The 14,528-nt window shown below is 39.6% G+C and overlaps 1 protein-coding gene across 2 annotated transcripts in view; it reads left to right on the top strand.

The window, feature by feature from the left end:
- Nucleotides 1-14,528, top strand: part of ttc17 (tetratricopeptide repeat domain 17) — a 39,563-nt gene that overhangs the window by 16,799 nt on the left and 8,236 nt on the right. For both annotated transcript variants that reach the window (XM_057847734.1, XM_057847742.1), the window contains 12 exons: nucleotides 1,340-1,455; nucleotides 1,558-1,711; nucleotides 1,823-1,894; nucleotides 2,086-2,310; nucleotides 3,974-4,193; nucleotides 6,405-6,524; nucleotides 6,851-7,131; nucleotides 8,418-8,571; nucleotides 8,654-8,774; nucleotides 11,924-12,083; nucleotides 12,196-12,279; nucleotides 12,469-12,588. In XM_057847734.1, the coding sequence (XP_057703717.1) occupies nucleotides 1,340-1,455; nucleotides 1,558-1,711; nucleotides 1,823-1,894; nucleotides 2,086-2,310; nucleotides 3,974-4,193; nucleotides 6,405-6,524; nucleotides 6,851-7,131; nucleotides 8,418-8,571; nucleotides 8,654-8,774; nucleotides 11,924-12,083; nucleotides 12,196-12,279; nucleotides 12,469-12,588 (1,827 nt within the window). The remainder of the gene's footprint in view (nucleotides 1-1,339; nucleotides 1,456-1,557; nucleotides 1,712-1,822; nucleotides 1,895-2,085; nucleotides 2,311-3,973; nucleotides 4,194-6,404; nucleotides 6,525-6,850; nucleotides 7,132-8,417; nucleotides 8,572-8,653; nucleotides 8,775-11,923; nucleotides 12,084-12,195; nucleotides 12,280-12,468; nucleotides 12,589-14,528) is intronic.

Here is a 14,528-nt window from a genome sequence, read left to right as displayed (position 1 = left end):
GTACATTAAATGCTAATACAAAATGTGTTTCTTCAAACGATGTAGAATTGCACTTTCATTTCACAAGAACAATAAATGCATTTTAAAAAATAATAATAAATAAATACTTGATCTTAGCCTGAAATAGTATAAAAAATAACTAAATGGGTTTCTATTGTATAACAAAACAACAATTGGCTAACTTGGATAGCAAAAGTCCACTAGCTGTTTTAACCCTAACCCTTTATTTCTTACAAAGCTCTTAACAAATCGTTTGAACACACATTCCCACAAAAAACTTCTAAATATACTTCTAAACTAAATAACAAATACAGGAACAAACATATTAGCTCAAACAAAAACTTCTCTTATGTGGGTTTTAACAGGGAGCAGCTGGATTCAACCATGTTAGCTTGAGTTATACAAATTCACTGCTGCCACTAGAGGGCAGTATATATACCCAAATAAATAAAACTACAGCGATTGTATTTATTGTATTTATTCAGATTTAGCATTGGAAAGTGATACATATAAAACATGTTTTTTCACTGTTTTCCCCAAAGTATAAATGCTTGGCTTTATTAAATGCTTTATTGAGTGAATCCACTCAAATCCGCTCAAGCTGGTCACGTACACACAATAAGTTGCCACAGCAACTGTTTAACATTTTAATTTAATCAATAAATTAAATAGTTTATCAATGATTAATTAATTAATATTATCTACTTTTTTAATTAAACGATGATTAATGCATGCGGCGCTTTGAAGTTCGGGGTCTCTGCCAAGATCATACCCAAACATCTGTCAATCGTCTTTAACCTTTATACACAACTCCAGTGCACTGCCTGACCAACAAAGAGCACGGAGAGGGATTGAGGGGAAGTAAGACTATGCGATCAGCTCAGGACAGACCATCTGCATTTATGTATTCAATTTTTCATTGAAACAACATCCGCAAGGTACTGAGAGCACAACTTTTGAAGCGCAAAGTAGCAAGGGATAACTGTAAATGCAAACGAATTACTCGAGGTAATCGATTAATTATTGCAATACAACTGTTAATGTGTCACCTGTGCATTCAGCATAAGGGAGGGGCAGGTCAGACAATGGTTTGAGGAGGGAAGGTGAGGCACACGTCAAAGCAGAGGAGGAGCTTGGGGAAACAGGCAGAGGTTGGTACTACTGAGCGTTTTAGCACCCCCCACCAGCAGCCAGCAGAGATTCGACGATTTCGCAAAGATAGCTGAATTGTTAAAAAAACCACTCCGACTGTGTTTTAACCAGGAAATGACAATAATGCATGATTAAAAGGTAAAAAAAGTGATATTTGCATCCAACCCCTTTTTTTTTTTTTTTGCAGTATGTGCAGAAGTTGATGTGGCCTCAGAGGGAAGACTGTGTTCGTGAATACCCAAGTGTCCCTCCTGCGCACCTTTTGCCAACATTTCACTTTTTTTCCGAAACGAAGAATCACAGGCAAGTACACATGCAAGATATCAGTTTCTTTTCAGTACCTAACCATTCTTCAAAAGTCAAAAAACTGTACAAACTAATTATAATCTATATGTGCACAACCAGCTCAGTGGCAACTGTCCTCTATGGCAATCACAGTCCTCCTCAGACAGTGAACCTGCCAGTTTGTGGTTCTGTCTCCCAAGTGCATTCTACTCCCCTGCCTGCTTCAATGGACTGGCTTTTTAAAGACAAGCTGCCAGATCACTTTGCCTCCCAGGTGTCCCTTTGTTTCCTTTTTCTGGGTGTTTTTAAACCCATAACAAAAATGGCCGCGTTTTGCTGTTGCGTAAAAGTGAACCAAAACATTATAATTGTTCTATGATTTCAGATATTGCAGTCCCGGAGTGGCGGTTTGACATTGGAACAAATTGGTTCTAAAATTGCTGAAAAGATGAAATTAGTAAGCAAGTGGGCTTCCCATAACACGCCTATCATGTTCTCATACAGTATGTTGATCTTGCTATGTGATTATTACTGTATCTTCTTGAAATATCATCCAGACCTCACCCATGACCACATACACTTATCACAAATCGTATCTCCATGTTTCTAAAGCTAAGATACACTTAGGAGGGTATTGGTTTTGTGTAGGACAAGTTATCCAGCTGGCAGGTCCACAATGAAGCATCTCTATTCTGGCGGGCCCAAGGAAATGGCAGTAGTGCCCTTCAGTGCCTGCGCCAAGTGTGGATCAAAGCCCCGCATTCCCACCGCCCTTTGGCCCTCACAAATGCTGCTAACTTGATGCTACATTATGGATTGACAACCCACGCGGAAGCATTGGTCGAGCAAGCACTGGCTTACAATGCAACTGAGGTAAATAGTCATGGGCTTGTGACTTTTGATATTGTAGTAGTACAGCCTGTTTTTTCTAGACAATTGAGTCATGCAGTTGTGTTTAACTATGTGTCTGCTGATCAGAGGTTGCGCTAGACTTTTTCGTTGTCTGTCATTTTGACTGACAGGGTCATAAAAATCCGGTCATAATCTATTTTTACCCGTCACTTAAATTTTTAAAATGATGATAATGACATTGTGGTGACCCTTTGTTTGGCATAATTCACCTTCCGTACTTGTGTGTCCATTTGGCCGAGCGCGTTACCGGCTACGACAGTCACGTGACAGAGACACTTAATTAAGAGCCGCGCGCGGTCCCCTCTCTATCCACTCGCTCTCGCTATATGATTGGCCGAAGAGTCGAAATGCTCTCCCGTGAAATGCCTGTTTAAAAATGTTCCCGTTGTTACTTCTTGCGTTCACTTATAAGTGCCCATTTAAAAAGGAAAAGCGATGGATGATACTACACACAGAGCGTATTATTAACAAATGTTAAAGTTGTATAATCATATAGCGAGAATAAGGAACGTCACTGAGAAGCGCAGGCCCCCGCGAGTGGATAGTGAGGGGTCTAGGATAGTGCGCCTACAGCTAACAAGACTCTTAACATTGCATACCGCTTCAACATATTCAATAGTATTTAGTTTTCATTCATTTTAAATTAATATTCTGTCCGAAAAAGCTTAACAGAGAATCCACACCGTGCCATCACACATCAAGCAGATGAATATGTAACTTTTTCTCCGCAGTGACAAAAACAGCTGACTGTGGCCGCAGTAGTTAGGTAGCCTACCATATGTAGCATATGGAACAATGAAATTAACAGTTCACCTGCTGTGGCCTGAACGTAGTCTCACACTTTCCTCCTGGTGCGCATGGACTTGAATTGTGTGCCCGCTTGTGCAGTCCCTGTTTTTTCACCTCTTTTATCAACACCATCGTCATTTTGGGGCTTTTTGAAGAAACTTCGGACACTCAGTTGCCTTGACATTTTTCAGAGTAAGGCCAACGACGTCATGCATCAAGAGAGACAATAGCTAATTAATAAGCTCACTCGCCACCCTGTGGTCTGGGGTGTGAATTGCAACCGGTCAAAATGACGGCTGGACTTCAGTTTTTTCCGTCACCGTTTTTAAAAAATCAGTCAACGACGGAAAATATTCGGTTAACGCAACCCCTGCTGCTGATACAACAAACACAAATTTCATATCCCTACTAATAACATGACCCTGGGTAAGGAAAACGACTTGGATATTTACATTCGTGGGTTATCTCATTTTTGTTGCCAGGCGTTTAGTTTTTAATGACTGTAATTTGAGTTATTGTTGGGAAGGTTGGGAAGGGGTTTACACTGGGCAGCTGTAAACTTTTTGTTGTCTCAAAGTATCATTTCTCGAGTGTTTCCCCATGATAATGAAATATGAAAAAATGTGAGGGCTGTGCTCATTTTAGCAAAGTGTCACGAAAACACAAGCAATTTTAATGTCTTACAAATACAACATAGAAAATCTTGTTAAATAAATATTTATTGTATTATTGTATTTAGTTTTTGCTGATGAGTGGTGCAACCAATCAGTATCGGACAAATATTATTCAAATAATTGGTAATTTAATTTAACAACTCCACTTTTCCCCCCTTCAGCCCCATGCACTACTCAGCCTCGTGAGCTTGCGGTTGGCCCAGGGCAATGTGACAGGAGCTCTGGCATTATTCCGTCACACCATGATGACAGCCGTTTCCTCCTCCAGTTCCTTCTCATCCTTTGCTAACTGTGAACAGTGTCGCAAAAGCATACCCCTTCTGCGATGTCTGCAATTTTATCCCTTCCTTTACAATCTCTCAAGCCAACAGCCCTGTTCACGTGAGTACATTTTTTTTAGGAAAATAAATGTCCTCTACAACAAAAGAATACAACATTGAACAGTCCACTAATTAATCTCTGTTGAGGTAATTACCACACAACCCCTTCTGATTGATCTGATTAGCACTGGATGAGTATTACTTGTGGACTTTTGGTAATTTGCCAATGACCATCCAACCTACTTGTTCATTGCAGCTCATTTGTACAGGACAAGCAGAGTCTGTAAATTTGTGTAATTCACTGACATTATGGCTGCCAACTGTAGTCTTTTTGTATTTTTTTCTCCTTTGCCGACACAACAGCATGTGTCGGTCCACTTGAACAATGGAAGAAAAATAATACTAATTCCATGTGAAGTGGGCTTTCATATGCATTATGGATTTAAAGTACTTCCATATGCATCATTTGTAAGGACTCTCGAATGAAGTCTGCAGATAACTGTATGTTTGAAGAAAATTGCTAAAAAAAAAATGCACAAGGAGTTCTAAGGGGATACCATTGACCAGTGCAGTTCAGCTAAGGTGCCTAGAACTTCCCCCAAGATTAGGGAGACTGGACCACCTCCCGCAGAGTTTACCACCATCATTACAGCCTACTACCTTGTACAACTCACATCCCCACAGTGAGCAGCCAGATAAGGTGGCTCAGGCAACTGATCAATATGCTTTATGGATGCCTTCCTTGTGAGGTGTTCAGGGCAAGTCCAACCTGAAGGAGGGCCCTGGAGTGGAACAGAACATGTCGGAGTGTCTCCTGACTGGCCTAAAAACACTTCGTGTTTCCCCCTGGACAGCTGGATGTAGTGGGATACAGAAATCTGGCCTTTTCTACTGAAGCTTCTACCTCAGCGACCCGACTTTAGATGAGCAGAAGATTGGTGGAAACCTGAAAAAGTGACCACCAACGCCATGCGCTATGTTTGCCTTTTAAATGTCTGTAGCAACTGTCCTTTATTTGAATCAGGGGTGTCCAAACTTTTTGCAAAGGGGGACAGATTTGGTGTGGTAAAAATGTGGGGGACCGACCTTGGCTGACGTCCTTTCCGTAGAACAATACATTTAAGCAAATTTTAGCAAACCATTCTATGTGTCATATTTGCTTTAATATTTTTTTAAATTAATAATTTCAACAATCTCGCAACTAGCCTTCGTGCCGTTCTGTTTCGAGTCTATGGCTCTTGCGAAATACTGCTGCTGTGAAATTAAACTAGCTTCAAGTTGCGTCAATATCTCGCTGTGTATCATCCCTGAAATCTTGTCGTACATGTCAGCGTGTCTTGTTTGGTAATATCACCTCACATTGAACTCTTTTAAAAACAGCGAATGTCTCTGCAAATGAGGCAGACACAGTTGTTGCGTATTTTAGTGAAGAAATAGTCCAATTTCCACCTATCCTTGAAGCGTCGGCCGTCGCAGTCAACTTTTTTTTGTTGATTGTCGCCATCTTAGAAAATTGGGGTACTGTTGCTTACAGTGCTGCTGCCTTGTAGTGGGTAAATGAGGAGCAGCATTTAGTGTGTAAGTAAGCTACTTCATATACTGGTAGCAGTACTGCTGACCAATTTATTAAAAGTCTGTGTGAGGGCCAGACGTTATTGATTTCATGACAAAGGCTGGGGGCGGGTGGCATTTGGCCCCGGGCCGGACTTTGGACATGTTTGATTTAAATAAACGACGTCAAAAAATCATGATGATCATTTATCCAACATTACTTTCTGTTTACCTACAAGCTCTTATACCATTCCTCAATATCATAGAATGGCATCGTCTTGTTCAAAATCAATGAAGGGTAGTGATTTTCCTTTTAAATAACGTAACGCTGGCCTGACGGTCCTTTTTCCGATGAGAGACAATCAGCTCACAACACATTTAACCATTCGGAGCTATTACTTAACTCACCAGGCCATGTGTCAGGCAGGTCTTCTCTAATCTAGTCGTGAGAAACTACAAATGTTGTTCCTTGAAGCTGCAAGAGTGACAGTGACATCATAGATTAAGTAATGATTCTGAGCACAGACAACACACTGCTCTTAATTCATATCAATATGAGTAATGTGAAAAGTGCGTAATAGCTCAAGCAAGACAGTAGGACATCCTTAAAGTGCTGTTTTGTATCACAGCATTTTGAACAGGATTTTCAGTTAAGTTACATTGCTGTATCTTTTAATAGTTGGAGTCATTTTCCTCATGTCTATTTGAATGTTTCTTCCAGAGGGTTCTGTTTGCGGCCCTGAGGATGACCTGGCCATACAGTTGGAGGAGTGGGAGGGCGGTGAAGAAAAAGAGGATATGTCTTCCATTTCAGCCATAGAAGACTCTCTGCTTTTTGAAAGTAAGAATTTGAGCTAGTGAGGCTGGAATATCTTTGGTTTCCAAAGCTTAACATGATGCATACACATTCATAACATCACATTACATAATTCACAGGTAAATTAACTTTGGCAATATTTGTTCTCAGTTTTAAAAGTCTGGATTCGCTGATCGCTTTTTCACACCTGGAGTCACCCCGATTCATGCACTGCTCTACTTTGCAACTTTAACTTGAACCCATGCTCCTTTTTTTGTGCTTCCCACTAGCTCTGTCTCTAATTTTGGAAATTCCAACAAATCTTAAATTATTTTTAACATGTGTATAATCCCCGTTTCCCTTTTGAATAGGGGTAATTCTGGACACAAATGGATCTGGTGAGGCTGCAGGAAAACTGCAGGCTGTCCATTCTTCAGGGATGATCCCCTCACTTGGAGGTGATGGGGTCAATGGTGAGGAGTGGCAGCTGAAGGAGGACCTCATGGGAGCTTTTGAAGGAGCTTTGGATGTCAGTAGTAAACAAGGTGACTTGCGGGGTATCCGGGTGCTCAAGAATGACCATGTGATTGAGCCCCACGGTGGAGGAGGGCCCTGCTTAGGAAATTGTGAGGATGACGACGGATCAGAATGGGTACGACATCTATCCTTACTGCATAGACATCTGATATTTAAAATAGAAATTGATCTAAAATGGAAAAATATTCGCCCCTTTTTCATTTATTTGACTTTTTATCGCACCACAAGGAAATAAAAAATGCATTTTCTAAATGAAGATTTAATATACTAAGGCATATAAAAGTACAAACTATCTGCCTCTAAGTGGAAAAATGGAAAAATTGCACCTTTGAAACTTCTGATCGTGCCACTCTTGGCAGGAGTAACTGAAGTCGAGCAATTGCGATCATTGATGATGAGTCTTTGACATCGCTGTGGAAGAATTTTAGCCCACTCTTCTTTGCGAAACTACTTCAAATCGGCGTATTGTATCGTAACTAGCATGAGCTGCCCATTCACGGTCACTGCCATTTTTACGCCAGTTGTAACAGGCTACATACTTTTCTAAAATGTTTTCTTTTTAGCTCAGGCCACAGAGTGTTTTGCCAAAAGTCCACATCAAGAAGTTTTTTTTATTTGTTGAGGGAATTTTAGACAATACTTAATGCTTGTCTTTCTCGTGGTAGCCATGAACACTGAGACCTGCAAGGCCAGCCGTTCTTTGTATGTTGTTCTTGCGTCCATTGTGACCTGCTGGATAAGTCGTAGTAGCGTTCTTGGAGTCTTTTTAGTTGGCCAACCACTCCTAGATGGTTTGCCACTGTTCCCGTGTTTTCTCCATTTGTGGACAATGGCTCTGACAATAGCTTTCTGTAGCCCCAAAGTCTTGGAAATGACTTTCTAACCTTTTCCAAACGGATTTCAATGACTTTTTTCTAACTCATTTCTTTTTGAAATTCTTTGGATGTTGGCTTTATGTCTATGTTGTTGACATCTTGTAGCCTTCTTCACTTTGTCTGAAATCTTCTTTATAAGTGATTTCGTTATTCAACAAATGTGGTCGCAGTCGGGTTTGGCTGTTGACTGTGTACTTTTTTGCCAAAACCTAAGTAACAGTTGCTTTGTCATTTAAAAAAATAATTTTTTTCCATCCTAATTAGCCAAAATATATGGCGTTGTGCTCTTTGGAAGAAAAACTCGGGGCCAGATTGGTTTGTATTTTTTTGTCCCTTCTTGGTAAATTATCATTGAGAAACAGCATTTTATATTTCCTTCGGTTATCTGTGTGTGATATTAAAATTGGTTTGATGGATTAGAACCTTGGTGTATGATTAATGTGCAAAACAAATCAGATATCAAGAAAGGGGTAATCATTTTTAATTCCACTCTTATTAGGTCCTAATCTGTGTGTTTCTATGTTAGATTACCTTTCAAGTTAAGAGAGTAAAAAAGGCAAAGGTGGATGGGACTGTGAATGTAGCCATCTCTGATGATGGCCAGGATGGGGAGCCATTGCCTGAAGGGAATTCTATTCTGGAAATTAGCGGACCAACTATCCCATCAACAGGTCCTCCAGGTATCACTGACTTACACCTGGGCAAAAGAATACATGCTGGACTCTCAAATTGTTGAATTTACTTTTTCTTTACTCTGGGCAGGTCGCTGGAGAGACTATACTAGTCTTGGCTGGCCAGGGCCAGAGGAGTGTCAGCGCACTAGAAGGGTTGACCTCACCACTGCGGCAAGCACTTGGCTCGCTGTGTCGGCCAAGAACATCGAGTAAATTTTAGTCCTGTGATCATTTCTGTCTTATCAAACACTGAAGGCTACAAGCATTTGAGTGTTTTCTTCTGCTCAGACCATTGGCACATATATGCTGTAGACCAGGGGTGCCCAATCCCGGTCCTTGAGAGCCCCTATCCAGCTTGTTTTCTGTGTCTCCCTCCTTTAACACACCTGAATCAAATAATCAGCTCATCAGCAAGCTCATCAGCAAGCTCTGCAGCGGCCTGATAACGATCCTGATTAGTTGATTTAGGTGTGTTAGAGGAGGGAGACATGGAAAACAAGCTGGATAGGAGCCAGGGTACCCGCGGGTTATTAAAAGTATTAAAAGAGCATTGAATTTAGTTTTCCATTATTAAAGGTATTAAAAGTATTAAATTAGCTGTCGTAAGTCTAGAATTTTTTCACCGTGGTTTTAATTTTGAAGAACAAGTGCAACCTAAATTATATCCGTGACAAAGTTTTTTTTTTAATTTTTTATCCATAACGAAGATGACGCGTAGAATTTTTACGATTCACTACACTACAAATCATAATGCACCTCGTGCGTGTGCGCTGTTAGCATCATTAGCATCAACATCACAACAGCAGGCAATCGCACAGTACTGTGTGCTAACGTAAGGAACCGCTCAGATGCCTTAGTTGTTATGTTCGATGAAAGCCTCAACAAGACAACCAAGTCCAAACAGTTGGACCAGCATGTGAGGTATTGGATCGACGACCAAATCGCATCCAGATACTTTGGGTCGCAGTTTATGGGTCATGCGAAGGCAGTGGACCTGGTTAACATTTCAAAGTTGCCAATTTCTCCAATTAAAATGTGTTAGATGCAAAAATGTATTTCTGCACGGTTTGCCTTTCGAATGAATGTGAATTTCGTAGTTTTAACTCAAGAGTTAGCCATGTTCAATGGGGTATTGGCAGGTGCACTAGCCTTAGCGTGGATAAACCGGAGTCGTAGATCCACCATCACCCTCAGATACATAACACGGTTGACACTATTATTGGAACGAGTATGGGGTAACGTTGATCTGAATAAAATGGCATGGTGATAGGCAAATTATAATGTAGGTGATAGTAAAACACCTCCTGGTATATTTAAATGTTTTTCTTGATTGAATAAGAGTATGGATTTTCTCTATCTGCTTAAAAGAAATGTCTTCAATAGCTAACAAAGGATTAACATGTGTTTTTTATACTTCTTGTAATGTGATTAGAAAAAAACAATTGCCAAGGGAAATGGTCATGTGTAGCTAACCCTAACCCTATCACTCCTGGGGGGACCCTGGGAGCTCTCGAGGACCGGGATTGGGCACCCCTGCTGTAGACCTTGAAATTTACACAGCTGCAGTGCCCTGAATAAAATTATCAGGCCAGTTTTCAAATTCTTGCAGGTTCTCAACTCAAACAATTAAGATAGTCAAACCTATCAGACAGAGAACCCAAGTAAATATGAAACAAGTTTTTAAAGCAATACTAGGGAACTTTTCAACCTTTATAAAATATTTTCATCACATTCGAGCTGTTTTGTCGACTGACAACTATTTGAATGACAGCTCTGTTATGGCCTGAGTGGGTCTATATGGCTTTCACCGGCACTAATTAACTTTGAGAAGGTGGCAGGAAACCTGCCACACGAGAAAAGTACAAATATGGTGACTGCTTTAAGGCATACGTCACTTCACCTTTACCCCATTTGTTATAAAGACGGAAGTCGATGCAAAAGCTTTCGTGCGAATTCTCCAAAGATGGCAGAGCAACAAAAAAGCCGAAAAGTTTTGTCCGAGGAGACAAAAAAACCAGGATCAAAGGACACTGAAGAAAAATCATTGGCCCGGCTTTCACTGGCTGGCGTGACCCTGGCAGAGGGCCGGTGGGGGAATACGGTACAAAATCAAACGTTTCTTATTTTCAACATCGTCATATATTGTTTAGCCACAATTAGATTACCTCATCACTATTCATCCTTCACATTGCCGCTGGAAACAGAAATTTTGTTCAATCCAACTGCAGGCAACCGGGAGATCAGGATTTTACGATACTGTACGCTGGTCCTCATGGGAAATCCAGTTTTTGTTAAGGCAAAACACTATCGCTTTTGTCCACCTGCACCGCTAAACTAGACCAAAACTGAAAGTTCCCTGGTGTTGCTTTAAATGATTTGATACATCAAGGAAAAGAAAACACTTTGAAAACTATACAGCCCTGTGTTAAAAAGTAATTGTGTAGTTATGAACTTAACTATGGCTGATCACATTTTTGGAAAGAGCTGAGTTACTTTTCACTTACCAGACCTTTTCATTAAGAAATTCCTTGACAAATTAACAGAAGATCAAAATGTCAAGATAAAAAGAAATGCAAGCACAGTAAGGGACACTTATAAGTCAAGAAATGGTTCAAATGTCAATTTGTAAACTGGTGAGAGTATCCACACATGGAGATAACAAGGAGTAGTGGTGAACCTTCTCTCTAAAAATGACCTCATGAGGATAGGACAGTGACAACTCACTAAAAATCACTAAAAATTTTAGGACTTCTAAAGAATTTGTAAAGTTTTGATCATTGTTTCAGTTCATAATTAATTTTAGTAACTAGCAATGTGCCATCTGGAAGTATCCTGTTAGCTATTTTTTTCTAAACCTTCTGAATTGGGAAGATAGAAGACTGCAATCTAATCTGGAGACACGTCACACTAACACAATAGTGAAGGACCTATCATGGTATTTGAATGAACAAAACCAATAAAATATCCACTATTAGACTTAGACTTTATTTGTCTTATTTTCATCGGCAGGAAATTACGATGCAATTGCTCGGATGGTATTGACATTTAAAACTAATAAAATATACATGTACATGTATTGCGCATTATAATTCTAGCCTAGACGGGGGCTTGCGGCAGTAAGGTGCATGAATGTGGAGCAGTCCTGTGAATGTGCGTGTGTTGAGATGGACGGGAAAGAAAAATAATTATGATGAATAACAGTGTATTCTTACGCGGTTGAGCAAATGAGTTAATTGCACGCTGTTTTTTTGCCTGAAACATCAACTATCAAAACCTTTGAAATCTGAAGACCCCCATACAACTGCGGTTTAGCGTTTGACAGTAACCTACAATTGAATTTGCTGTCTCCTTTCCCCAGCATCACAGAGCACATAGATTTTGCCACCCCACTCCAGGAGCCAGCTGCCGAGCCTTTATGCAATGCAAACCTTGCTGCCAGTATGCACACCCTTGACCATTTGGCAGGCATGGCTAATCGAGCTGCTATCCACTACACAGGAGAGAGCCAACTCAGTGAGGTAGGCTAAATTATAGGTTAGACACTTAATGGTAAATCATACTTAAACAAGTCATACAAATGATGGTCTATTTTATATTAAGTGGCACATTATTTTAATATCCTGCCCTCAGGTACTACAAAATCTTGGCAAAGAGGAATTCTCCCCTCAGTCCTTTGAGCAGGTGGGGACTCGAATTGCCAAAGTATTGGAGAAGGTAAGTTGGAATTTAAATCAATGGGCAAACGAAATCAATTCAATAACACTGGAGTAACGTTTTATATTTTTCCAGCGATATCAGGCCTTTATTGTTGTCTATGGACTCAAAACAGATCAATTAAAGGCATAACATGATTTTCACCTTTTAAATCAAATATTGATATTGCTATTTCCATATCTCTTGTAGAATCAGACATCGTGGGTATTATCCAGTATGGCTGCACTTTATTGGAGAGTGAAAGGTCAAGGCAAGAGAGCGATTGACTGCCTACGACAAGCCCTCAATTATGCTCCCTATCACATGAAGGTGGGTAATCTCTGTACCTTTAGCAACAGACAATAAAGCTTTTGAGTTAGCATGATTGCCTTGTGGTGGCATGCATTTAAGAAACTAATTTACGTATTATTAATTGTGTTGATGTAAGATACAGTATGAGGGCAGTTGGTGTTTGAGATGACGATGCACAAGCTAGAATGACACACTGTTGCGACAACAGAACAAGCCAGAAGAATGACAGAAAAGTACATTTCAAGTAATGCAATTCTGAATCTCTTCAAATGTTTTTAGATATGCTCCTAAATAAAAGATATCCGTCTGAAACATAACTGGAAACACTTTCGACCAGGAAGTTTTGATAATGTACGCAAAAAGCGCAGGTAATTGCACACTTCTCTGGCTAGAGTGAACATGTCTATGGTGTGGATGGATTTCAATCCATCTGAGAAAGGCCTTTGCCAAGAGGAGCCCTGCAAAAGCCTCCTTCGAGTTAAACCTCCGTGAATGCAAATAGAATAATCCCACAATTCTCTGCACGTCCTTTTATGCATATGATTGGTTACAGTATAATCCCAAGGATGCTGCTCCTCCAACAACAACCTGCTGGCACCTGAAAGGTGCAAATTAGCAAACATGGAGAAAAACAACTCATGTAAGATTAAAACATACTTGTTTCCATAGTTGTGATTGTGAAAAAGTTTTGTCAAATTATCAGAAGTGGGTAGAGTAGCCAATAAATTAACTCAAGAGTAGCGTTTCTTCATAATAATATTACGTAAGTAAAAGTAAACGTAGTCATCCAAAAATGTACACAGGTACAGGTAAAAAAGTGGTGAAAAGAATACTCAAGTAATAAGTAACATTGTGAGTAACTGCTTAAGATGTTTTTTTTAAACGGTTTGATTATTATTTTTTTTAAACAATATACTTTTTTCCCTCAGCACAGTTATGTATATATGTACTGTAATTATAATATTGTACTGTAACATATTACATAACTACATAAAGCCAAAGAAATACAACCCCCGCCCCCCCTCAAAAAAAAAGCATTGAATTCCGGCAAGAGAAAAAAATATGCAGAAATTAAGCATTATTCATCCAAAGAGCATGAGTGTCCTCTAGTGGAGAAAAATGACTTCCTAAATATTATCAATCGGTGCCAAATAAAAACTGGGAGAGAAAATAAAATCTGTGCTTTTGAGTCATGTTGACGGTGGCGCTCTATGCCAAACACTTTTTTTTTTTTTACGGTGCTTTAAAGATGCCACGTAATTGAACAGGCCTGTGGGATCATAGAACGGCGAGCTTGAGTCTGATTGGTATAATGGAGTCATGTGATAATTGTTGCGACGTCTCATTGGTGACACTGGTTGAGCCACTGTTGGCGTCTCTGGCAAAAAAAAAAAAAATCTAATATGTGGAATAAAGAGGAAAAATGTACCGACTCGTGTAACCCAAAGTAGCGGAGTAAGAGTAGCGTTTCTTCTTCACAAATCTATTCAAGTGAAAGTAAAAAGCACGGCTTAGTAAAACTACTCTTACAAGTACATTTTTCTCAAAAAGTTACTCAAGTAAATGTAATGGAGCAAATCTAAAGTGTTACTACTACCCACCTCTGCAAATTATTAAACAATAAATGTTGTCTAATAGCATACAAGCACATGTGATTATTTTGCGATTCAACTAATCACTATTTTTCAGCAGAAGCATTCATTGGTTCAGTACTGGACTAAATAACTTCATATATCGGAGTAGAGCTGAGACGATCCCGATACCTGTGTGGCGATCCGATACATATTGTGAAACTTCAACTATGGCAACATAGTACCTTTTAAAATTGCATGTGTCTCCGCTTAAACTAAATGCCATTTGACATATATTCTTTTTTTTTTTTTTTTTTTTTTTTTTACATTGAAAAGTACATTGACTGTTGCAGCAACTGTTCCTGTGCAAAATAGAACAAAAACTAT

Source organism: Corythoichthys intestinalis, chromosome 1 (genome assembly GCF_030265065.1).
Source record: "Corythoichthys intestinalis isolate RoL2023-P3 chromosome 1, ASM3026506v1, whole genome shotgun sequence".
Lineage (NCBI taxonomy): Eukaryota > Metazoa > Chordata > Actinopteri > Syngnathiformes > Syngnathidae > Corythoichthys > Corythoichthys intestinalis.
This window is presented reverse-complemented; position numbering and strand designations above follow the sequence as displayed.